This window comes from Phyllopteryx taeniolatus, chromosome 14, assembly GCF_024500385.1.
Source record: "Phyllopteryx taeniolatus isolate TA_2022b chromosome 14, UOR_Ptae_1.2, whole genome shotgun sequence".
Lineage (NCBI taxonomy): Eukaryota > Metazoa > Chordata > Actinopteri > Syngnathiformes > Syngnathidae > Phyllopteryx > Phyllopteryx taeniolatus.
Window position 1 is genome coordinate 12,579,557 of NC_084515.1, and position 27,411 is coordinate 12,606,967.

Here is a 27,411-nt window from a genome sequence, read left to right on the forward strand (position 1 = left end):
ATACTCGAGCGCAAGTCAGGGGTGTCGCTAGGGCTGGTATTGGCTCGGACGCCACAGGGTGGCGTTTCCTCTGCATTTTTGGGCCATGTCCGGTAGCCGATTTTCCTTTCCTTTCCGTAACTAGGAACAAAGCGACAACAATGGCGACCGTGGAACAGAGTCTTGTTAAAACAAATGGACACGGATGACCACGTGATGCGTTTAATTATGCTGCAAAATTGATCGAGAAGGCGGCGGAACCCGGAGGAACGCTGATTACATCATCACAGCATGTGACTAAAACGGACCAATCACGAGAGATGATCTCTGTGGCATTCTACGCGCAGCAACAATTTTTGCCGCAGAGGGGCCGCGCGGGCCGATTCGTCGGTCACGTGATGCAATGCGGGCGTTGTCGGCCGCGGGAGGACAAAGAGGCCTTTAATTTATTTTGACGACCGGCAAAGGTTCAAAAGCATGCGACCAAAATGGATTGGAATCGAAAAGCATTTTATTGGATAAAAATGCAGTTAATTGCAGACTCTAATTAATTCGATTTGTTTTCACCACTGTGAGTTCCTCTGCGATTCCCACCCCAAATTTGCAGCCCTAATAAGCGTCCGACGCTTTGATGTAGAACAGCCATGTTTGTGATCCTCCTCAAATAAGTCAGTGGTTTGGTTTTTGCGCCAGGAATTAAACTGCCCGCCGGCGACAAGGTCAAAAGTAACTGCTTTGTGATGACGAGGCCTAATTACCAGTCTCCCTGCGCTGCGCTAAATAACATGTTGATGCAGCGAGAGCGTGAGAGGGGGCTGAATGTGCCAGATAGTCACGCATAATACTCAACTTCAATCAGCCGCCACCAACTGCGCGGATGTGTTAGTTGTGTTGATAGTCACTTTCCGGGCACGGTTGTGACATTTCGCTCCTAGCGTGCAGCCTCATTCGTTGTGACGGTTGCTGGGATGAGATGTATGAAGGGGTGAAGAAAATGCTGCTTTACCACTAAGATCACGACTAGGAATAGCATCGAGCTCATAGACTACAGGAGTAAGAGTACAGGCCAAAACGTATATTTTCTATACGTTCACATTTAGGCAGTACTACTGAGAAATGTATTCAAAGTGAGGCAATGCTTTGTGTATGTACAGTATTTTTGACAGACTTACTAAAGGAAGGCCATGTGTGTCACTAAAATCGACACAAATGTTCACGTCACGATTATAGTGAGCAAACTTATCCCAGATGTCAGTGATATCGGTGATATCACGAAACTGCTAAAAGGAAGTAGCAGTCAGCGATGCACAGGTAAAACCAATAATGCTCAAAAATATTACAAACAACATCTAAAAAACACAACAAAATATACACAAATATTAGGAAAGCAAGTATATCAATAGTCGTTGAAAAATACACAACTATTTTAAGTTTTAAGAACACACAAAAATACACAAATAATACATTTGTTAGATAATTAGGCAACATTTCACAATATTGGGGAAAAATATAGTTATGTGAAAAAATATACAAATAGTAGACACATATTTGAAAAATATCTAAAAATAAACTGTTACCACAAAATAAATAGGGGAAATAGGCTACACAAATATTTCTTGTCCTCCCCCTCCTCCCAAATATGGGAAAATACAATTGGAACATTTGCCAATATCAGGTAACATACACAAGCATTTTAAAATTACAAATGAGCCTTTTAGTATAATAGCCTAAGTAAGTCATTTCAGAGCATTTTCGGAAAACATCCATCCAGCCATCCATTTCCTTTCCCGTTTATCCTCTCTAGGGTCGCAGGCTGCTGGAGAATATCCCAGCTATCATCGGGCAGGAGGCGGGGTACACCCTGAACTGGTCGCCAGCCAATCGCAGGGCACGTACAAACAAACAACCTTTCGTGCTCACATTCACACCTACGGGCAATTTAGAGTCTTCAATTAACCTACCATGCATGTTTTGGGATGTGGGAGGAAACCGGAGTGCCCGGAGAAAACCCACGCAGGCACGGGGAGAACATGCAAACTCCACAGAGGCGGGGCCGGGGATTGAACCCCACTCCTCAGAACTGTGAGGCAGACGCTCTAACCAGTCGGCCACCGCTTTCGGAAAACAAGATTTAAAAAAAAATAAAATAATAATTCAGTGAACAAAAATAGCCCAGTTGCCTCGATTCAACCTTCGCATATTACCATGACCTGGGTGACAGTAAGTTCATATTATAAAAATACTAAAAATATTAGATACTCAATAGGAACATGAATCCACTTAGTCGGTAGAAAATATAAAACCAGCGTCCCATTTCATGAATTATTGTCATGTCTTGACATGTTCCAACTGCTGCATTTTTTTTTTTTTTTCTTTATCTTTTTTTCCCCCTGTAGGCTGCTTTCCAGTTCATGTTGCTAAACCAAATAAAAATGGAAAAGGCGTCTTGATTTATGCGCCGCTTGGTTCTGGCAGCATAGTATCTTTTGGCAGATTTATCCCGCCGCTTCCCAACACCCCTCGTTTGTGCCCGGGCCCTCCCAATTTCTCCAAATGCCGGTTGTCGACTCCACGTTCTGCTTGATTACTTTATCAGCTCCCGCTGTCGCTGCTTCGGCGAGTTATGACCTAATTTTCATCGGCCCAGCGTAGCGCAGCAAAACATGACAGTCTGACTATCATTAAAATGTTACTGTATGTAATAGCATCCCATTTCCAGCCTTGTATTGTGAGACGTTTTGCTTTTTTTCCCTATTCCTTTTCTGCTTGACTACGAAGTCCGTCCTTTGTTTTAGCAAGATGGATGGATGTTGGTTTCATTAGTACGCCTGACTTATTTATATCCTGCGCGCTGCTTTTTTGGTCCGCTGTGGGCCCTGTAAAGGATGCTGGAGGCTGACGAGCCATTTCTGCGTCCGTGAGGTATTCTGCACGGAGGCTAGGGCGAGATAGAGGGTAACAAGGCAAGAACGACAGTGGCTATTCAAAAGTCTACACACCCCTGTTCAAATGCCAGGTTTTTGTGAGCTAAAAAAAAATAGACTCAAATTAATTATTTAAAAAGAAATCCACCATTAATGTGATCTATAGGCTGTACGACTCAAATAATAATAATAAAAAAAACTATTTAGAGAGCGGAACTAAAAGTAAACACCTGAGATAATGTGGTTGTACAAATGTGTACACCCCCTTGTAACTGGGGCTATGACTGTCTTCAGACTTAACCAGTCACATTCAAACTCATGTTAAATGTTAGTCAGAACACGCCTGCCATCATTTAAAGTTCCTCAGACTCACCCCAAATACATTTCAGATGTTCTCATAGGCTCTTCCTGACAATTTTCTATTTTTTTTTTTGTAGCAGGGGGCAAGGAAGGAGTTTTCTGTTAACACTGACTGGTATTTAGAACTGTACATAATTCCCCCCATCTTGACTAAGGCCCCAGTTCCACCTGAAGAAAAACACCCCCAAAGCATGATGCTGCCACCACCATGCTTCACTGTAACTATGGTATGCATTTGGTGATGAGCAGTGTTGTGTTTGTGCTAGTGCTGGGCGATTATACTGTATAATCGCATTTAGTGATTGCGATAAATTTCATATCGATTACGGTGATCATCTGTAAGCATTTTCGATTAAGCGCGGCAGAAATATGCGTGACAACAGCCAATCAGTCAACCTTTTCCTGCTCCACTTTCGTTTGAAAATTTTAAAAGTAAGAAGTCAACATAATGACCGGAAGTGGAGCTAAATGCGTAGGTGAGGGCAGCGAAATAGATACCCTAGAAATAGAAATAGATTAGAGAAATAGAACCCTCCAATGAGGCTATTTTGACAAGAGAAGTCACTAAACGTGTCTCGGTAAGGGGTCATAATTACAGATAAACACCTATACCCTCTGTTGGACAATCGGAAACGATATGCTTTACTTTTCTGGCGCTAGATTTATCCAAATAATGTTTTAAAAAAAAAGAATAATAATAAATACTCCGCTGTCATCCAGTCTTTATTGCTCCTGGCAAAAAAAGTGACAGGCAATATAGTTTACGTAAAAACCACCTTGTACCCGTGCTCGAGAAACAACACTATTGGGCTACCCCCCTCCCCCGTTTTAGCAGTCCAGACCTACCACCAAATCTTTATCGGGATCTCCCCCTTCTAGCTCTAGAGATTAGCGCTTTGCAACCCTGCAGCGGGGATGCTGTCTGCCTGGCTAATCCCCTGCCTCTTCCCCTACAAATCTCTTCCCTGATAAAGGCGTCGCTTCAACATTAGTAAACACGGCAGACTCTGCTTGCCCTACTCGTCCTAACAAGCGCTGCTAGGAAACGGAGGTATCACCGGCACTTGAGTCGTGGTTTTGCTCATGCAAATGGGGCGCGGGGAAACTCATCTGAAAGGGTCAAGACGGATATTCCCATTAACATTGGGCCATGGCTTTTGACCTGTATGTGTTATCCTAATGATCACTGCATTACTGCTGCCTGCTGCAGGATGTCGATGACTCCCACTAAAGGAATTCCTTGCCTCAGATCTTACTTTACAAGCTGCCTACGTGACCACGGAAGGATGTTGTCCTCACGCAGGTTTAATGGAAAACGTTAGCCTCTGGCCCCTTACCTGATGTCTGTCTCCTGCACGGTTTTCCAGCCTCTGGGATCAAAAGGGACGCCTTCGGCCCCAACAAAGCTAGACCGGGATGACTTTTAACCAGTCGACGGCTTGATGACCGTGATGGCTTTTCGTTTGCTGACCCGACAGGAGGCTCTTTAGATGTCAGGGTGGATCTTGGCAGGGGGTTGAGTGACAGGTTCTTTTCCCACATGACGGCCGCAGTGTTCAGCCCAATAATTGTCAAGAGAACGAGATGAGCTGTCAGGAAGAATTTGGTGAGATATCTGTGTGCGGCAGGCAGTACGGTGGTTAAAACGGCTACCTTACAGTTCTGCGATTCTCGCTTCGTATTTCAGCTGCAGCCTACATGTGTAAAGTTTGAGTGTTTTCTTTTCGTGCTCGTGTGGGTTTTCTCCGGGTACGCCGACTTCCTCCCACATTCCATAAACATGCATGTTAGGTTCCTTGAAGAATTAAATTGTCCAGAAGTCACTGGATTACAGGGCAGCCTCAGTTCTGACATGCAAAGTTTCAAGTTACAAACGTCGTGCAATGATGAAGTTTGTGCTGTAGCGTAAGAATACGTGGTCATGTGGCACAAGAAGGCATCTCCGGTTACTGCTGTGCCTACTGTTTTTCGTTTTATTGTTTTCCTTTTACATTTACCACCACCTAGAAGTGTTTTTCATCCAAATATTTACTGTATGTATGACAGGCGTAGGTTTGTGATAGACCTACGGCACATTTCGACTTACGTATAAATTCAGGCTTCTTTGCCCCTCTGAGTTTAAATACCCAGAGAAGGCTAATAGCTAACAATAAAATATTTGACTCGTTTATGTGGAGTCTGAAAACCAGTTAGCTTCATTGACAGTAAGCCCCGGTTGGTAAAAAGATCACAGCCAAGCCACAACTAATCTTAAGAGGGGAATATCCTACAGTTTCCTGCCTGTCTTGACTGTGTGTATGCGTTTCTTGTTAGGGGAGCCACAGAACAGTGATTCTACAATAGTCTGGAGGTTGTCTTGATGGCAGGTAAATCCTATCTGCAGCTGCACTGCTGAGCAAGTGAGCAAGCAAGGATGGGTGGGGCTACGGTGAGGGTATAAATAAGTCTTCCAAGGTCTGAGGATTTGAAAATAGCCAGTAGAACGGCGGGTTGGGTAAGTGGAGCAGATAGCCTATCTGTTGAGAGACAGGGTGAGGGGTGGGCAATATTTCACATGGTGTCTGTTTCCTTATCGCAGCTGATAGGACACGCATTTTTAAATCTGAAACATTTCTGGGCGACAACGTGAGCATAATGTGTGTGGTTCTGCTACTTTCCAGCGACTTACATTAACCTGAGCGTCAAATCCAGTCCACTGATTGGCATAGAGGGATGTTGAGGGGGGAAAAAAGTGAGGAGAGAGACAGAATTGGGGGCGAGCGAGAGAGAATGGTCCCAGTGAGGGATCCGTAGGTAGTAATGAGGCCATCGTCTGAGTGCAGGTCATCGCGCTGCAGCTCTGGCTTGTCACTATAATGGACCTCGCGAGTCAGCTGGCAATCGATCGGAACGCTCACCTGTTGTTCCTCACTCTTCTCCCCTGTCAGGGCTGCCACCTCGAGAGAGGCAAGATGAAGCATAATCTTCTCCCCAACGACAGATTCCATGTCCAGATATAACCTCATTACCTGCGAGGTGGGCTGAGGGCACGTGCGGCCGGACGAATGTCTGACATCTGACAAATGACAAATAAACAAAATATATAGAACGGTATAGAAAATGACGCTTCCTCCCATATTTCAAAAACATGCATGTTTGATCGATTGGAGACTCTTTAATTGTCTGTAGGGGTGAATGGATGTTTTTCTGTATGTGCCCAGGATGTACCCCATCTTTCGCCCAAAGTCCTCTGGCATCGGGTCCAGCTAACCGCTGACCTTTATGAGGGCAAACGGTATAGAAAATGGATGGACTAGGGAATGCAGCCTCTTCCCACATTCTGAAAAAAATGCATGTTCGGTCATTTGAAGGCAAGTGATCCGTAGTTTTGAATGTAAGTGTCTATGTGCCGTGTGATTCGCTGTCGACCATTCCGGGGTGTACCCCTTTCCCCGGGATATGCTCCGGCTCAACCTGGAACAGATGAGCGCAAAGAAATATGTCTACGTGTCTAAATCTTGTTGGCTTACAGTACTTTGGTTTCTACTCGCGAGTCCCTCACTGTTCAAATAGTGTTAAACTAAATTGATTTGGATTAGGTATAAGGACATCCTCTTTGAAGCTAATTGCCCTGTGGCACATTAATAGTGATTTAAGGGGGCCTGAACTAGATCTTATTTGATGAGTCAGGAAGACACGGAATGTCTCAACGACTTGTCTCCTTTACATCTTAAATCCCCAGGCCTCTGGAGAGTGATGGGGATACATGGTCCCATCTGCTCAGACAGACTGGCTCACGGCTCAGAGCGGGAGACGTTGACCCAGAGAAGCAGAGTTTAGGCCCGGCTAGAAACAACCAAAGACAGAAAAAGTTTTGAAGACGTACGGCATGGCAAAGAGCTAATGTTAAAATGGTTGTGCATTTCCGGTAGCGGTCATTATTTGTACTCCCAAACAAGTCCCATGAGACGAATCCACCTCTACAAATACAAGCTAATTATTTGCCCTCGCATGCATCACATACAAGTTTCTGTTTCTTCCCCCTTCCAAATGTTAATTAAGAATACAACCTGGAAATATTTGACTCCTGAGATAGAAACACCTGACAATCCTATTGCAATGTTGTTGTGATGCTGTTTTACGCATGTGAAAGTGCCCACGGTTGCAGCAATATCCCTTCACCCTCTGCTCCAATGTTGTGTTCACTCAACCTTGAAGTGCACACACAAATCCTTCTCATTGTGTTTCGACATAGTTTCTTGTAGAAATGAAATAAGTCTTGCCCTGGGTAGACAGTCGTGAAAGAATGTGGGCATTCAAAGCTACAATTGCATGTCCTCATCTTTTTAGTCAGCGGTTGTGCATTTTTAGGAAATACAAGTTTGAAGTCAAATTGTGTTCAAAATAGAGCGAGAGCTTTTTCCCTCGAGAGGGACACAGCCTATTTCTTGTGGAATTCTTTTGTGCCAAATGAACCCGTCCGTCCACAGAGTGTCAATGGTTGGCTCAGTACCCAAAAGTGGGCTGCGGACCCCTTCTGGGTAGGACGCGGACAGCTAGTCAAAATTTACATATAGACAGTTGTGTGACCATCGTTGTCCATGCATATTTTGCCCAAATATCTGTTTTTCTGGCATGTTTTATTTTGTAAAATTCAATATTAGTGATGCACAGAAATGACAATTTTTGTCCAAAACCAAAAGGGGAAAAAAATAAAAAAATAAAAACCAAGGCCCAAAAAATTAAACACTGAAAGAAATGACTATGGCAATTATTTGTAAAATTCCATTTATGGCTATTACTGCAGAGCTGCCTACCAATAGAAATTCACTTCCGGAACAGTCTGTCTGAACTTTCATATTTTTAAAATGATGTCAAAAACATTACCACGGGACAGTTATTGCGGTATTTTATGTTATGTAAAAGGATAAAATCAATCATGCTATTATACTGTTCAACTGAACAACATAATCATTACTCTATAATCATAATCGTCAATAAATTATGCCTTTAGTATTTATTTGAATGAATTTATTGCATCAACCTTGGAATGACGGCTGAGTTGCAGCCAAATGTCTTCTCTTACTATTTTTGTATTTCCTGTATCCACTATTGCTGCTGAAATGAGGCAAATTTACCCATTGTGGGACTTATAAAGGTTCTCTTATCTCATAAATGTTTCATAAATCAATGTACTTTTACACTTATAGGCTCCTTTGCTCCGGTGGCGCAGCAGTGACGTACTAATTCATTTGTGGTTTCCAGTTCTGGTCCTTGCGTGGCTGTGTTATTTTATCTCCAGACACTTACTGATTTGCCTGATGTTTTGCTCTTCAAAGTTGGTTGCCCAACTATAACACGGTTCCAGCCAGATCTACATTATGTAACCAAGTGCACTGTATCACCCAAATATTTATTACTGTGTTTTTGCGACTACATGTCACAGCAGCTTAGCAATTAGCATGGCTTCTTCATCATTAATTACTCCTCGTCCTCGCTTCATGATAACGATACTTGTCAGACGTGTAGCTTATTCGCTGTTATGGAGGCGATGATTAGTGACTTATGCTTGTTGACACGGTAAACCAAGCGTTCTTTCGCCGTCCACGGCTTGGCATTGTTTTCACTCGCGTTAACTGTACCTGGTAGGTAGCTGGGATGACGCAAAATCGCAACGGAAAGCAGGGAGGTTTGGTGACTATTCAATGTGGACGTGCTGTTTTTAAATTAAAAAAACAAAACAATATAGTGTACACAACCGCACGCTGGCAGCAGGTTTTGCTTGCGTCATAACAACATCCTGTTTTTGCTGTTTTATTTCGGTGACAAAAGTATTTTGGTCCGAAACCGAAAATGCACTATGGGTGGCCAAATATTTGGTGCATCACTGTTGAATATATTTTCCTGCTTGGCTGCTACGATGCGCCTCTTAAAAATGAGGCGATCGTTATCTGTCTCTGTCTCTTTTTCATTTGAAAATAATGGCAAACAATTACAACAGGGGGTAAAAAAAAGTTGCTGTCACTCAAACCTCGGAATTGGGTCCCTGCTGGTCAAAGAGTTCCACTCCACAGGCCGTTACAGTCCCTAATCTGGCTTGACACCAATCTGATTTACAATACCTCCTACACTAAGCGCTGGCTAACTGGAGGGAATTGATTTAGAACTGTGGAGACACCTGCTGAATATTATGAAACCCTGAAATGCCCCCAGTCCATGTGCCTGTACAAAGTTAGGGGCCGTTTTCACCTCATTGCCACCTATTGAATAGAAATCTGTAGAAAGAAGCTCCTTGCTGGTGAGTAAACATTCAGTCATCCCTATCTTGTTTGATTTATTTATTTTGTTTTTTGGGGGGGGGGGTTACACCAAAAACATACCTGTGTTAGTGTGACTCGCAGCATTCATAAATAAGGTTATTTAAAAGTAGGCTATAACAAAAATAAGGCCAGAATAAAAATGTTTTTACTACACTCAATATTTTTCCTTGATACCAATGGATAATATGGATAATTCAGTCTTCAATGAACCTAACATGCATGTTTATTAAAAAAAAAAAAAAAAAAAAGCACAGGTAGAACATGCAAACTCGGAATAAGTAGGCAGGAGCCAAGACTTGAACCCCGAACCTTAGAACTACGAGGCAGATGTGCTAACCACTGATCGCTATAACCAGTTGAAAGTAATTGGACCATTGGTCTTCATTGCGTCCAGACTCCATTAATCAGGAATTGATTCCAGAAAATTGTCAATTCTTAGCAGTCCCCAAAAAAATCCTCAGCAAAAAAATGATCGACAACACAACCCGCATTTTATTACCTTCTTCGTGTAAACAAAGAACCGAAGCGACAGTTTTTCTGGCGTTTTCAGTTGTCTCGTCTAAAGGGCCTCTTGAGATACACAGGGCTCACAGTGCGGCTAGCTAATGACGGCCTTCTGCCGGGGTGATAAGAGGTTTGTGTTCAGCTCCACAAACAAGCAGAATTTCAACATGGCTCTTGTTTGTTTTCCATGCCCTCAAAGGCTTTTCTCGCTTTCAAAAAAAATAAAAAATAAATAAAATAACCTCGGGAGAATAACAACAAGACGCAAAGCCGGCCCTGCATTGTAAAATTCAAGTGTAAAATAACCACGTTATTTTCTTTCACTTTTGCTGTAAGCAAAAAGTTGATGGTGCGTGTCTTTTATACGCCACTGCCGCGGCGACAAGGCTCCGCGTTGAAATCCGAGCCAACAAAGGCTAACGTCCTGTGACCTATCGAGTTTTACGTCACGTCTGTTTACAAGCTGATTGCCCGGGGTTAATTGTTAACGCCTTACCGCCAAGAAGACAGCTGAAAGACCCTGCAGCGGAAGAGCGCGCTTTGAGCTGAGTCAGGGCGTACTGTCATTCTGTTTATTTCTATTGTGCAGCCAAGTGGCAGTTACAAGTACTAACTGGCGAGAGGAGCATTTACATTAAATGTATGGAAATACATTGCATGATTTGTAGTTTGACTGTTTTTTTAAGCATTGCTTCTATTTCTATTCTGCCAGGCGCAGTTTATCATGAATACCTGGCGAGAGGAGCCACTACAAAAATTATATGACAGTACATTGCATTTGCATTTGATCAGGCGTGCCATGGACTCTATTCATTTTACGCTGTATATTATTTCTTGTTCTTCTGTTTATTTCTATTGTGCAAGGTGGCAGTTTTCATGAATAACTGAAGAGTGATCACAGAATCATGTGGCATGTACACAGTCCTCACTTTCCCGGGTGCACCGTTTATTGTTTTTTTTACTCTGGATTATTTCTAGTCATTTAGTTTATGTCTATCGCACAAGAAGGTGGTTATCATGTGGAGATGTGGTAAATAACAAGATGGGGAGACAAGAAGCAGTCATGTCGCTTTACTCTCCACAAACTGAGTGTTTTCCTATCAAACAGCCAACCACTCCCCTTGAAGCCAACAACTCTTTTTGAACCTTTCATCTCGTGGGCCCTCCCTTGAATATACACACCCTTGTTGAATGTCTCCATCTTATGGGTCATCACAGTATATTGGATGGGTTTATATGCCCATGCGTGATTGAGCATGCTATGAACTCTATTATTCCTTATATTCATTTATTTCTATTGTGCAAGGTGGCTGTTATAATGAATAGCAGGCGAGAGGACGGATTACAAAATCATGACACATTGCAGGAGACTTCTTTTTGGACTCTGTTAGTATTTCTAGTCGTTCTACAGGACTGTTGGTGTGAAGAGGTTAGCACCTCTTACATGGTCCAGTGTGTGTACACCCAAACACAAAAGTTAATCTTGACCTACAATCCAATGCAAGCCCTGCTGTAATAAATCACGCGAGTCAACTTGTTTGTTCATGCAGGTGACGTAACCTGGCCCCATTAGCTACGTGAGAAGTTCATGGTTACGACACAGGGCGCACTTTCCGTGACGCACGAGGGGCGGGGATTGAATACGCCTCATCAAGTGGTGACACGGCGGTAACTCGTTGCACAGTTGCAGGTTGCTTCACTCATATGATGCAATGTCAGTGTGGATGAGTGAACATTTAACTAAACTCAAGCGTCTCCATAAATCCCCACTGGATTTACACCTCTTGGGATGGGGGCTGGCGCAAATCAATTTGGGAATGAGAGGTGATAGGTATTATGCTGACGTGTATTGCATGGTGGAGATGATACACACATTCAACTGGATTCATTGGAGGACGATTATTGGTGGTCACAAGTGAAAATGGCTTGCGCTGCAAAGCGCAGTGCAGAGGGCTGGTAATAAATCAATGTAAAACACATTCATCAATGAAAAAAGCTAAGGTCCCGTTCAGAGTAAAGAAAGTCAAATATTGACAACCTGAGGCATAATGCGCTATTGTACAAACTGGAATACAAGCAGCCTCAGTATTAGAATGCCATTCAACTGTATACAAATTACAGTGCATTTTCCAATGGAATTGAACCTCGACTACCACTCTAAGAGCAAACATTCTTAATTTAATTGCTGTAAAGAACTAGTGTCTTTGTTGTCAATACAATGCTTAAAAAAAAACAACTGCCTTTATCATGGCAAATCTTCAAAATGATCAAACTTTGACAGCATGCTCTGACACATTAGATGGCAAAGATTTAAAAAAATAATAAGCAAAATACGTGTCTTTGCTCATCTATCTATGCCAGCGATGTATAATGACAGGCAATTAGTTTCTCCCAAGAGAGCCCAGATTTTACACTCAGTAAGTAAATTGAGATGAGCTGATCCATCATTATTTCAGTACATTTTCTATTTGCCAGCTTTTTGTTCGGTGCTCTGCTGTCAGATTTTTCAATGAAAAATACAGTATGTGCCTTGGCTCAATAAATGTTGGGAAACGTCTGAAATGCTTCGGATTATGACTCATTTGGATTGATGCCCTTGTAGCCCTAATATTCACTCAAAATTGATACAAAAATGGCCAACTTCCTGTACGGTTTCATGCATGGGTCCTTAAGACTTTTTCGTGCGTCTTGTTAGGAGAGACATATCCTCCGAATGTCGTACCACTCTGTGGAACCACTGTGTCCGTGGAGGATTTTTTTTTGGGTCTAACTTTCCAAGTTCGCCACCCTTAAAACTGCACCAAAAAAAACTGAGCTTTTTTGGGCATGTTGAGGCCCTCCAACATTCCTTAATTTACATTGCCCTTTTGAAGGGCCTATTCATCGGAATTGATTGGTTCCAAAAGCGCTAAGAAGCGAAGCAGTCTTGGAGGACACCACTTGGGTGCTGTTGATTCAGCCTCAACCAGTTTGCTGTCTAAAACAGCCATCCTAACAACCGGTACATATTTAACTAAAGAAATTGCACTCAGAAGTATATTTTCCAACAGCAGATGTGCACGCGTACATCAACGGCAAATATGCCCCAGCGAGCAAAAATGGCCCAAGGCATCGCCACTTGATGCTTTGCTTGAGGACAGATGGCACCGTAAAATGACTAAGCAGGCAGGCACAGAAGGCAAAGACTTCCACCCACCAGCCCCCCAGTCACACACACACCAGCTCCAACGTCCAACTAGGCCCCCCCCCCCCCCACATCACCCTTGGCGGTAAGCCTCTTCGCCACCAGTAAAAGAAAAACGGTGTGAAGGCATGCGAGCGTAGGCAGGGGGCGACCATAGAGCACGGCCGATCAATAATTGTTCAGCCTGAGCTCAACCAGCATACTGGGGGGGGTGGGCTAGTTTTCGAGGTTACGAATGGCGCGCAACTTGGACCTCCCATACAATCTCAATGTGAATCACCACTCCTGTACCACAGCATGCCACGGACCGGTTTCACATAAACTGTCACTCCGTATAGCGAAGGGGGTGCATCATTCGAAACACTTCCCTTTGTCCTCCACCATTGTCCATTTTGAGACTTCCTCTGTCTCATTGTAGCCTATCTAATTACGTCCCTAAACCTCTTAGTCTTCTGTCTGTTGCGCTGTTTACTTATATAGCACATATGTCATGCTAGCTGCAGGACTCACCAGACTCCTAAAAACGTCTTCTTGAATGACTCTGGAGGCTGTGGATGAGTCCCGGACACAGGCGGTCTGTCAATATGGTTCATTCTGGCGTCGATAAGCATCCTGTACCGATGTTAAAACCACACCACAGCCTGGTAGTTTCCTGTTTGAAGCAAGCACGGCGTGTAACTAAATCGCTTAATAAATAAAGAATAAAACATCGCTCTAGGAATTTGTCTCATTGAAGATGAAGAGCATCTGCCCGACGCTGGCATCTGCTGCGGAAGATATCCGCCGTCAACCGCCAAAGGTTTGGAAGTGGTGGCGGCGAGCCAACTCTATCAGCCGCGCTGCACGCGAAGCGCACATGAAAACCGGCGTCAAAGATAATTTGTCAGGCAACAAACTTGACGCGAGCTACATTCGCCTTTTTTTTTTTTTTTTTTTTTTTTTGTGGTGGGGGGGTCGACTCAGGGCATTAGCTGAATTTGGGAGTGAAAATATGTTTTTATTTTGATTGCAGAACTTGGTGAGCCACTTCTTTGGCATCCTTTGCGGGTGTATTAGCAATGGCGCTTCCCATCATTTTATCTGCCCTTGAAGATCCATCCATCCATTTCCCATCGTGCTTGTCTTTATTTGTTTATTCGGTTCCGGTTGTGGGTGAGCTGGAGCCTATCCCTTCTGACTTTGGGCGACAGGCAGGGTACATCCTGGACCGGACTTGCTTACCGCTAGTCCGCCGCGCAGCCCTGACCTTGAAGATAAATTAATTATAAATGTGTTGCATCAGGTTTCATTTTTAACACTTAATAGCTACATTTTCACTGAGCGGCAATGTTTTACCTCACCACATTTTGGATCCTCCTTCAGTCTTACTCTTACTTTTTATTTTCTTCTTAATTGCTCGCTGTAACATGAAAGAACGCGCAGTTACTTGTTGACCAATCGACCGACAAGCAGTGTTTCGAGCTCGCCCTCCACAAGTGTACCACAGAGACCCCAAAAAGGGGTTCTGCAAAGTAAGATTGTTTTGTTCGATCAACGACAATCAATTAAGTTTTCAGTCAATTGAGTACAGTACTGTTGTTTTAATCCAGTGCCAAAGCCATTAATGTGAATTTTTTATTTGGTGTCAACTAGTTTGTCAGTATTGGATCTTAAGTTACATCCACTGTAGGGATGAAAAGGATAGATAATCTTTTGGGGGGCTTAAACGTACTCAAAAGTGAAATTTTTTTTGCCTACCCCGAGTATAGTGGCTAAAATAAAAAGACTGATTTGCTATGCATGACGAAATGCTCCCAAGGAGTGTTGGAAAATATTATCACCCCCTAATAGTGCGCCTGATAAACACAAAATGAGGCACTTTTGTTCTTCCTGACGTGCTTATATTGGTTTTTGAATGTCCAGGTTGTCTGTCATTTTGGTCCGAAGGTGCCATTTTTCTGAGATTTTGGCCATTTCCAGATGTTATTGGGAATTCAACTGATCGCCACCACATTTGAACTTTGTGTACTCTACCAGTGGTTCTCAAAGTTTTTACACCAAGTACCCCCCAAAAAATATTTACCTCTCCAAGTACCACCATAAGGGCTAACATTAAAATACAGTCAGCTGAGGTTTTACTCCTAAAAAGCGCATTTACTGTACTTAAGTGCAGTTCAGTTGTATTTAACTTTAAAAAATGTACTGTACTGGAAAGGTAAAAAAGTATTGTAAATGGAAAAAAAAAGTACTGTACTGGCTTTAAGAAAAAGTTTCAATAAGCTGTCACATAGCTCTAAGCTTCATTCTAATATGTTTAATTGTATTTCATGTTTTAAATGTCAATTTTCATTGTATTTAATTCAGTGATTCTTTTCGCGTACCACTAGAGCGAGCCCGCGCATTACAAGTGGTACTCCTACCACACTTTGAGAATCACTATACTAGACCGATGAGTGAGCTTAATTTTTTTTTTAATTGACATTAAATCGAAGAACACGTGTATAGTGCTGCCTATATTATTACTTCTTTTCAAGTGACATGTAAATATTTGAACAATAGCTTGAATAGCTAGAATACGTTTCTCTAACAGGAGTTCAGAACATTCAAAGAGGGATTAAAAGTAGGATATGTTTAAAATAATCACTTCTCAGTTGTTATTAGTCATTTAAGAGAAGTTAATCAAATGCCTGTCCCTGATAGAAACGTGATAAAACGCTTGCCCCACTAAACTGTAGAACTCTGTGACAACAAGGCTAGCGGCTCAGGTGAGGCTCCAAGTTTCAGGTGACTCACTACATTCCTTTGAGGCATTCCACTCAGTTGCGTTTTCACCGAAGAAGAAACAACAAATCTCCACAATCTTGGGCTTTTGTTTTCTTCCCCCCCTCGACTCACCCGCAGGGCTGTCAGAAAAGATGTCCCGCAAAAATTTTGAAACAACCTCGTGAGTAACACGCTGCTCAACACCTCCAGATGAGAATGGAACATTTCCCACCCCCCCCCCCCCCTGCAAACACTGGAGGCTTTGTCTCACTGACACGCGAACATATCTATCTGAATTGAATAGACTACAGTTGAGTGAGTGTTTAAAAAAAATAAAAATAAATTTGAAAATGCCGCATACTTTAAGATTTATTGTCGCGAAGCCCTTCAAGACACAACTTTTCCCAAAACTTTTTTTTTTTTTTTTACCCTAAAAGTCCTCTGGAGATACTGCTCTAATTCCACGAACAGACAAGATTTCTATCCGTACCATATTGTGGGTCTGCATTATAGCGTTACAATTCCTCATCAAAGATGCCCCACGGGTGAGAGGATAAGAAATTTTGTTAGTGCAATTTATGGGTACGCGCAGTTACTTTGTTTGTAATAGCATTAGGCAGAAACTGCAGGCTATAAGGGGGGGAAAGTTAAGGTCATATATCTTGATCTTATTATTTCCTACAATAAATCTAATTCCTAAAAAGACAAAAAGAATCCCCGCGTGCTTTGGAACAGACATTTGTTCTTCTCGTACATTTCCTCCGACTGTTTTAACACCAATCCTCTCGCCTTTATGGCTTGCTTAATTGTGCTTCATTTGTGGCACACTTGCTGCTTGCAGTGTTGTTCCCCCGGGGGTCGGGGGGGCAGCAGTGTGGGGGGTGTCGGGCTTTAGCTATGCATGCATGTTGCCATTCATTGACATCACGGCACTTTGGTTAATTTAAATCCATCTGGGGCAGCAATCGTCCTAACGGAGAGCGTCGACGGCGTTCCTCGGGGGAGAGCATCTGCCCTTCTACGACCATTTTCCTTTTTGTTGTTTTACATTCTTCCCATCAATTAGAACACTGTAGGACATTTCTTATCGCGACTGCTCCGGTGTTGCCGGTTTTACTCGCTTTGCTTTTACTGTCGCCTACCTCGGGCAGGAATTAGTTTTTGGGTGCTTTGTAGCGTTGGAGCAGAATACTGATTTTGAGATGTCCACAATTGAATCAACCCGACCGCCAGGGGGCGAACGCATGGTTAAGTCTTCATTAAGCTACCTTAATAACACGCGAGCGAGCGCACCCTGCAGCCGGAGCATCAAGTCACTCGGTGGACTGATGAGAGCGAATCATGTCGAGAAGAAAGTGCAACAAAGATTGGAGATGAGGAGAAAGTACTTTGAAAGGGTTCAACATCCATTGTCCGGACTTGTTTCAGATTCAGAGCAAGATGATAACATACAGTTTTTATTAAGCTAGCCCTTGGCAAATTTTGAATTCTTGGGTAGTTCAAAAAATATTTATCATTTATTCTAAAATGGTAATCCATTTATTTGAAAGGTTCATGTTGCACTGACAACTGTTTACATATTGTTTGTTGAAAAGCAGCACAATAAAACATGATGAATAATTGTGATTAGTAATCATGATTAGCATTTTGGCCATAATCGATACTTCATTGATCCCATAGGAAACTCTTGCCAGAATATTGAGAGGGGGATATTGTTTTCTGTTGTGATACAATAACTCGGGTAGATATAAGTAGGTAGATAGTTAAATGATTCCGTTCAAAACTGTGGCCACAATACTGAGAGTTTGTTTTTGTTTTTGTTTTCTGTTATGATATGGTATATTTAGTAGGTAGCTAGGGAGATACATTCTTAAGTGATCCCATGGGAAATTATGTCCAGAATATTGAAATTGTGATCTCTTTTTCTCTTATAATACAGTTTCACCGTTAGGTACGTAGGGAACTCTGATATTGTGATACCACTTTTTTTTTTCTCTGTATGATACACAATTTTTATTCGGCAAACACAAATTGAAATAATCCTGTAAATCTGGCCTGAATATTGACATTATAATATTGTTTTTTTGTTTGATCCGGTATGTTTAGTAGGTAGGTAGTAAGGTAGGACGGTAATTTAGGCCACAATATTGATACCACAGTGTCTTTTCCGCATGATACGGTATCTTGGGTAGGTAATTTGATCTGCCTACCTACCTACTGTACCTTCTTACTATATACTACTATTAATCCCGAAGGAAATTATGGAATATTGCTATAGCGTTTTCTTCTATATCTTCTCAAGTATTGAAACACATTTGTTTCTGTTTTACTTCCAGAAACCCTCCAATGTTTTTAGCCAAATGTAAAACATACCGATAGTTTAATATCAAATGCCAGTTCTTCCATTTAAAATCAGGTAGCAGTAGCGCCTTTAAGTATTAGCAAAAACATAGAAGTTCTTTTGCTTCGAGATAAAATGTCTGTAATGGTTTAATTGCATTGTTGTAAACATATTAATTGGCTATAATTAATTGTGCTCGTTTTTGCTCTTGCAGGTTTTAGCCTTTGATCGTGTCAGAGCGGGACGCGTCTAAGCAAGGGGACGACGACCGAGGGCGGGAGCAGCAGCAGTGCCAAGTTTGAGACATGGCGTCCCACCCGCATAGAGGGGTGTGTCTCATCCTGCCCCTGCTCCTCAGCTGCGCCGTGATCTCCTCTGTGGCAGACAGTAAGTCGCTTTGTTCGATACTGTCGCCGTATACTACTGAGCAGCCATATCAGAAATGCATACACTGCCAAGTTCCTTTCTCTGTTATATTGTCATCTTGGATCAATATGGAGGCTCCACTGTGTTATAACATAGAGCCATCTGTGTCTCTCCTCCATCTGCTGTCACTATGAATGACAGCCCGAGCTGGAATAATGGGATGTAGCACTGTTGCCGCACCTTTGGGTGGTGGGGGGCTTGAGAGGCTCTGGATCGACCAAGACAAGGTCGGGGACGGAATTAATTCAACACGTGACCTCACCAATTGTGCTGTCAGAGCGTCACTGTAATTCAATTATACATGCACACACAAACGCGCAAGCACCTACACACACCTGAAGCATGACAACTGGCCCTTTCTTTCATGAACTGTGTGTGCATTGTCGTTGTCGTTTCTTGGTGGGATGCCTATTTACACTAGTAAGTACACTTCATACTTCCTTTTTATACATTGATTTGTTTTCTTTTATTAATGTAGTTTTATATTTTTGTCTTAAAAATGTTTAGTTATTTGTGTATTGTTATTAGTCGTTTTATTTTTAGTAATATACATTCTGTATTATTATTGTTTCATATTTGTTGTATTTATTTTTAGTCCTGGTTTAGTATTGTTTTCATTTTATTTTGTTCATGCTCATTGATTTGTTTATTAATGTACTTATTTATTAGTTTATTTTTACTAATTGTTTAATCATTTACTGTATTAATTTCTGTATTGATGCATTTGTATATATTTTAGTTTAATGTGTTGGTAAAATGCTTATTTTTTTGTTTATTTGATTCATTTGTTTATTTTTTATTAATTATTTGATCGTGATTTCTTTTTACAATTATGTTTATATATTTGTATTCATTCATTTTTATTTATTAGTTTAATTATTTTGTATGTATTAGTTTATTTTTATCTTATGATCATAACACAAGCCTTTTATATGTTTTATTTAAAAAAAAAATGTTTTTATTTTTTTTTTGCTTGCTTATTGCACGCATTTGAAACCCTCACAGGTTGTGGTATTGCATAATCATTGGTTCAATCACTAGAGCAATGTTGCCCTTGTCTCTCATTTTATAGATAAAGCAGCACAGGCGCACAAAAATGAATAAGCGATATGGGCGCACGAGAAAGAATTCCCACTGAGAAGAAGATAAAACCCAAAAGGAACCCATTGAAGGCCGCCTCTGGTCTGAGGTTAAGCTACGCTTGTATTTTAGTGTGCATGCACGCAGTGGGAAAAAAAGGGAGCAGCAGACCTGTTATTACCGCCAGCACAGAGCAGACGTGGAATTAAAATAAGACCGTTGGGGGGCAAAAATAACACCTACCACTAATAGCTGGGTTGTGTAAATGCGGTGCCTGTAATTTCTCCGCAACTCAAGTTATGTGAACTTGATAGTACCGGTTTTGGATTTCCTGTGTCATACTGCAGACGGCAGACAGATATTATGGGAAAGGGTGCATGACAGGTTTATGATTACACTGCTTCAGTCTGTCTCTTTCCAAGGTTCTTAAAGAAATCTTAAAAAGAAAACCACAGTCATTGTCTGTCTCTTGTGATACAAAGTGATCGAGTTCAGGGGCTCATAAACAGCCGAAAACAACCAAACAACAATTTTGGCGCCACCCACGTCCTAGAGTGTGGCCTTAAAGGGATCCCGACCAGTTTGGATTCATACTTACTTTTATCAATTGTTAGAAGGGATGTGAGCATCTGTGCTGAAATTAGTCCAGTTTGATTTTCAATGGCAAAGCCCAGTCTTCGCCGCAATGCCACCACGAATTCTCATGCTTGGCAATTAAACAACATCTGTATGTTCTCACAAAAACGTCACCATCAAACAGAAATGGCCAACTACCTGTGCATATGGATTTCTGTGTGTCCTGTCATGATGAACATGACAGATTTCGCAAACTGTCATGATTAGTTAGCCACTGTGATTCTCACCCCTAATTGGGAGCTTACATTTCATCCTGACTTAAGGCAATTTTAGCCAATTCGACAAGCAAAAACAGTCACTATTGGAAAAGAGACATCAAATACTGAAGGATTTTTAATAAATTGATATGGAAATGATATTCAGGACATGCTTCTAAAAGTCTTGAAATTTGATTTTAGGCCTTGATTATCCTTAAACTTGAGACATAAAATCTCCCTGGTGAATCATGAGTAGACGTACAAAATAGTCTCAAATAACATTCATGCCCGAAAAGAAATAGGAAATCAGCCATTTTGGTTGAAAGTGGCCACTTATGGACATTTTGGCCTTTTCCAGGGATCCGTCAAAATCAAACTTGGTCGAAAAGATTTTGCCCAATTGTTACAGAATTTGGACTATCCGTGCTTGACAGACAGATGGTTGGCCTAAAATGTGAGGAATTTGAGTTTTCATCGTAGCGTGTGGTTGGAGCATGGCGTCAAAGACACAGGAAGTCTCTCATTTTGGTTTGAAATGGCCATTTCAGGGTTAGTGTGGAAAAAAAATGTTAAGAAGCATCCACCTGATTTTTATTTATTTATTTTTCTCACTTCAGAGAAAGCTTACTTTGCAACACTAAAAGTTGGAAGGCATGTCTGTCATGAGAAGAGACACAAAATAGTCTCCAAAAACCCATGCCCGAATACACACTGGAAGTTTGCTATTTTGGTTTAAAACGGCCATTTTAGGGTCATTGTGGGCCATTTCTAGGGGTCTTGAATGTGTCCAAGAGATTTTGTTTGATTGTTACTAGATTTGAACCACGTATACAATACTGATGGGGGATCCTAAATTGCGACAAATTGTAGTTCTTGTCATTGTGTGTATGGTGAGAATGTCATGTCACCTCCTAAAAATTGATAAGTAAAAGTCAGTGTTTGATTTTGTTCTGTAGAGACAAGGTATATTTTGGTAGTTTGGTCCTGCAATCACTGTAAAAACATTTATTCTAGTATGTCAAAATATGATCACACAATGACTTAGAATACTGGGATATAGAGCCGAGCCCATATTGCACACTTGTAGTGGTAATATTTAATGAAGGGTCTTATAATTCTTCAGAAAAACTGCAAAATTCCCCTGTGCACTGTGCATACTCCTGAGTTTTGAGTTTTCCCAAAAGTCAGTGACCTGACACCCAGTTTGCGTGTGGGCAGGGACCAAAAAAAAGCTAACTAGAAATGTGCAAAAAATGTTTGTGTGTGGATGTGGCCAAGAATAGTCTTAGCTCCTAGGATGTTTTGTCGGTTCCTTCGCTTGGCCAGAGGTGCTCTGAAGCAGCTGGCTTCGAAACGAGTGGCATGCGAAGGGTCCTCCGTGACGGAGTCGAGTGGCCGCAACATGCAAAAGTACGTGTGTTGTCTTTAAATGCCCCTTCATTTTGCTCCGCCGCACAATTAAAGCTCCGTCGTGATTCGCCAGCACAAATAAGTCCACTGGCGGCACTATCAGCTCGGTGACATTGTTCGTCTTGTTGTCATTGAGTACACACAAGGCAGTGTTATTACAGTGAGTGCTGATCGCAGACATCCCCATCGATTCTCCCCTGGGAGCGAAGCCTAATCAAGCAGGGGGGCTCTTCACCAACCCTACTTGTGCACAATAGGCCTCGGGCCCCACAAGGTCAGCCTCAAAGTCACACATGGCCGGCTTCTCGGCAAGACCTATCTTTGTGTAGCGCTGCCGTTGTGAGTTATTTCGCCGGCGTTAATAAGCTTTTGATGTATGTGTCGCCTCAGCGTGCCTCACGTTATAATCTAGGCGAGCTTTTCATGCGAGGACGACCACAAAGGCCACCTTGGGGTACACGCCCGAGGATTACAATGCCACCCTAATCAACTTAGTGCCTTTAAAGTGACTTTATATATCGAAACATATGTTTCCACCTATAGAATTATTGCATGTTGTCCTCTCTGAAGACAGCTTTATTCTACTTATTCGTCATACATGCAAATAAGAAGTCACCCAAAAACGGCTGAAAGGCATTCCTCGGTTTTATTTTAAAATTACGCCCTCGTTGTCAGTTTCATCCAGCAGCATGAAATTAGGTTGGCATGTCCATATCACAAGTAGACCCACAAAAGAGTCTCAGGAACCCATGCTGGTTTGAAGTGGTATTTTTAGAAACCTCTTTGGCCATATCCTAGGCTTCCCTTAAAAAAAAAAGTAACTTAATGTCGAGATTTTCGCTATCAAATTTGAGCGAAAAAAAATCTCAAGAACCCATACCTGAAAAGATAGGCCAAGTCCGCCATGTCCATCAAAGACAGCCCCGTCCTAGAGGTTTTGTCCGATTTTTACCTAAGTTGAAGCACGTATACGAGACAGATGAGTGATGCTAAATTGAGAACATGCAATTCAAATCAATGACAGAAAGGTTTTAGGGCTTCCCATAAAACACCCCAATGAAGTAGGGCTGTCACAATCGTATCTTTAGAATAGATTCTCTGATTGATTATTGATCAAATAATCGAATAATAATGCCCCCTCCCCCACATATTACTAAAAAAAAGTAAATAAATACAACAACAAAAAAATACTAACATGCACTTTATTTTCCTTTATGAGAGATGGACTTCATTCCTTAAATTGCATATATTGGTATTGAGTGTATGGTATAAACTTGGTGTACAGAATTTGAGACAGCAAAATGCTAAATGTGAAATGGTTAGCAATCGCGATTAGCATTAGCGCGCTGCGTCCGTCTGCAATAAATGTCCGTGTGAAACATGGGTTCCGGCAGCACAAATGTGTTTCCGGGGCGGAAACGTTGTTGACTTAGCCAAATTATTCGCTATATATATCTAATTTCCCCCAGCCCTACACTGAAGTCCGTTTCTATAAGCAACAAACATGAAATTTGAACACCATGTCTATCACGAGTAGGCCCACAAAAAAGGCACAAGAATCCATGGCTGAAAAAACACAGTAAGCCATGTTGGTTTGACTTAGCCATTTTAGGGATATTTTGGGCTATTTCCAGCGGTCCTTCAAAAACCAACTTGTTGGAGAGATTTTGTGTGATTGCTACCTTATTAGAACCACGTACAGTTTATAGGGACCGAGCCCGAATGCAAATGGCGAACAAAAATCTGTGAATAATGGCTGCTCCCTTATTATTGTCATGAAAACCAAAAAATCAAAGATATCAAAATAAATGGGAGCGTGTGTCCAAAAAACACGAATAACAGGAGATAGGTTACCCCCCGCCAAAATATATCTGCGAATAGGTGAATTTATGAATGCTGAATGGCTAATGAATATTTTACATTGAAAGCCAGATAATTTACAGTTTGATTACTAATTTAGCTAGCTTTGACCCATGTACATCAGCCAGACTCTGCGAAAAGTGTGCTCACACAATGCTCAGAGATGGTCGACACTTGGCTTATTAAATCAAAGGAAACGGCGAACTGGGTTTTTGAACGTGTGTGTTGAGGAGGACTGTTCTGGCGGTGAATGAATAACCTTATTATAAACACTTACCTATCATTGATGTTTTAATTTGTTGCATATCTGCACGCTTTAAACAAAAGCTGGGGAAGACAATCTTCTAACCTTGAAATGGATAAATCAACTCATAGCAATAGTGAGTTACTGGTTGCAACTTGAAGTACTAAATACTATTATAAATAATAATTTCCCAACCAAAATACCAGCTCCCCACACGGTGCCATGTAAGACAAGCTTTTAGATTAAATTGGCAATCTCGAAAAGCTCTTACAATGCGGTGATGTAATGAACGTGCCAAAGTGGTCTGTGGACTGGGGGGGGGGGGGGCACCAGAAGGCCAGCTGGGCGGCTGGAAATTGGATTGTTTCGTTTTTCTTTTTTAACGGTCCATATGGTCACCCGGTTTAAAATCAAACGGGGGACAGAGAAATTGATTATCTTTTAATTAAAGGTAACCATATCCACCTTGGAGAGCCACTTGGAGAGAGTAATGCAGTTAGCGCACAGCTGCGGTCCCTCGGCTGCCGGAGTTGGACCACAGGGACCCCGGTGGCAGGAAAATGATCCGGAAAAAGCAATACACTCGATTTGTAGAATAATCGCGTCACCAAAATAAAGGAAATGGAGTTGTTTTCATCAGCCAAAGTGCAGCAGTGTCACAAAGTGGCGGGTAGACGGGGTCTGCGGAGGTTAATGATGTGAGATTAATAGTTTAATTAGGGAGCTCGATAGCGGGGCTCGAGGCAGTCACCCAAAACCTTCCGCTGTGTCCCAGATTCATCAGTGCAGCACAACGAGGAAGGCATTTCAATTTGTGTTCATACAAAATAGCTTTATTGACAGTTGACACTTAGCCACCTCCTGATGTTGTTTGGAATCTTTCGCACTCAAGCTAAGGCTTGGCTTTCAAGCGGAAAGTCCTCAGCTGAGGCTAAGAGGAAGTCGTAAATTTATGGGTATCTTGCTTCACACCTGTATAATGTTTGATCTGAAGCAAAAGTGATGCAACCTGTAAGTCATTAAAAGTTTCATTTTCATGTAACCATTTGCATAGACATGTAAATACAGCATCTTTGTTTCTAAGATCATCCACACAGACCTTGCAGATGCAGTAAAAAAATGGATTTGAGTCATTTTTTAGCAAAACGGCTCAGGGCTAAAGAGGGTAAAGTTCTTAACAGCATAAATGTCACTGCCCTTATACTTCCAAGTGTCCATTGTATTGAAATGGCCTATTAAGACAGAAGATGACACCTCGCTGAATCCCAAAGTGGTTCTTGTTCCATGTATTTTCGAAAGCACTTGTCCTCATTAGGGCCACGGGTCGGCTGGAGCGTATCCCAGCTAACTTTGGGCAAGAGCCAGGGTACGCCCTGGACTGGTCGCCAGCCAAATGCAGACAAACAACCATTTGTGAACCTAACATGCGTGTTTCCGGAATTGTGCGAGGACTACCCACACAAGCACGGAAGCATGTGAACTCCATCCTGGAGCGACTGAAATTAGAAGCCACAACCTCAGAACAGCTAACCAATAACTCACCGTATTGCCCATTGTTTTTCATTTCCAGTGACACGGCAATCCTTGCTCCGTATCCAATGAATCTAACATAATGCAGAAATGAGCCTTTGACGTGGTTAAATTGTTAGAATCACAAAAAGCAAAGCCGGGAAAGCCTGAATGTCTTCCCGTCTCGTATTACTACAGTAAGGTAATTTATGTGAAGCTACCGTGGAGTTGAATGACCTAAGACTAAATGGGTGGTGTGGTCAAAATGACAAGAACAATGGTCGGTCTCCGAGGGAGGGCTAATCCAGGGGAGGCAAATTAATTAGGTGAGTGGGGTTACAAGTGGGGCTTCTGGTAGGACTGCACAGTGATGGATGATGAGCTCAACCTCCTGCCCCCAAAATGGGATGCCTGAAGAAGTTGGGATGCCTTCTTGCCAGCTGAGCCCCTCTGCCTCTTGGGATGATTTAATACACTTAACATTTAGCCCGCATTGATCTATTAATTGTAGTGAAGGTGACCACGGAACCCCGACCAGCTGCATTAACAAAGCTCCCTCCGTCCAATACTAGTATCCACTTAGCAGAGTAGCTCAGATTTCCATCACAATGGTACCACATGTACTCAAAATGGTTTCCCCTTTAAATTTTGATTTGCATGGAAGCATTCCTTATATGCAAAACCCATTTTAATATTGTGTTGTGTACACGATTTGTGCCTGTCAGATTATGACATCACAGCAATCGATATGTTGGCGTGCACCATTTTCTTCAATACGTTAGCGGCAAACAAAACTGCCACCGGAAGCATTATGGAACAATCTTGTCTTATCAAAGCTGTCACTTTATGTCACAAGTATACATTCATAATTTGTGTCTGAATGATGTGTGAATGTAACAATGGCTTCCGGACACTTTCAAGTGCTTTATGTTCCTCCACAAATCTCCCAATGTCATCAAAGCATAGCAATGATTGTATTGATACAGTCACATTAAATTTAGCGTCAATCGTACTTTGAAAGACAGTTCTTCCACAAATGGAGATGCTCGTTAAAAATGTTGTTTATTATCCAAGGGTTTCGTGCTTGGATTATTAAAAAACAAAGTATCTGCACTGTCCTGAGGGTGTTGTGAGTCTCTCCACGTCTTCAAAAGGAAGCATACAATAGAAGGACAGTTCTGGCGGCAAATGGAGATACACGTTGAAAACAACTTTTTTTTTTTTGGGGGGGGGGGGGGGGGGTTGTCAGCTCTTGGTTTATTGAAACAAAGTTTCTGTGGTTGTCTTGAGTGTGCTGAGTTGTCTTGACCCATCTTAAAAAAAGGCAATACGCATTTGGTGGACAATTGTGGTGGTGAATGGAGAGTCTCGTGAAAAACATTGCGCTTGTTATCCAAGGTCATGAATTAAAACAACATATCAGTGATTGTTCTGAGGGTAGTACTGTGAGTTATGGACTACTTCTGAAGGAAAAGCAGTACGCTATTGAAGAAGGATTATGGCGTCGAATGGAGATGCTCGTAGAAAACATTAAAGGGGAACTAAACCCAAAATTTGTTTTTGCAAAAATACATAGTTTGTGCCAGTACTAATCAAAACACTGTACTCTGACTAATATTGCAATCATGGAATAAGAAATAAATGGAATAAATCATCTACGTACGGGGCAGTGCCACACTGGGCGAAAACGTCAGCAGCCGCAGACTGTAAGTGACG

General features: G+C 41.9%; 1 protein-coding gene across 14 annotated transcripts in view; it reads left to right on the forward strand.

The window, feature by feature from the left end:
* Nucleotides 1-27,411, forward strand: part of LOC133489162 (receptor-type tyrosine-protein phosphatase F-like) — a 212,041-nt gene that overhangs the window by 59,943 nt on the left and 124,687 nt on the right. For all 14 annotated transcript variants that reach the window (XM_061797976.1, XM_061797975.1, XM_061797979.1 and 11 more), the window contains exon 2: nt 18,548-18,720. In XM_061797976.1, coding sequence (XP_061653960.1) covers nt 18,639-18,720 — 82 coding nt within the window. In that variant the 5' untranslated portion in view covers nt 18,548-18,638. The remainder of the gene's footprint in view (nt 1-18,547; nt 18,721-27,411) is intronic.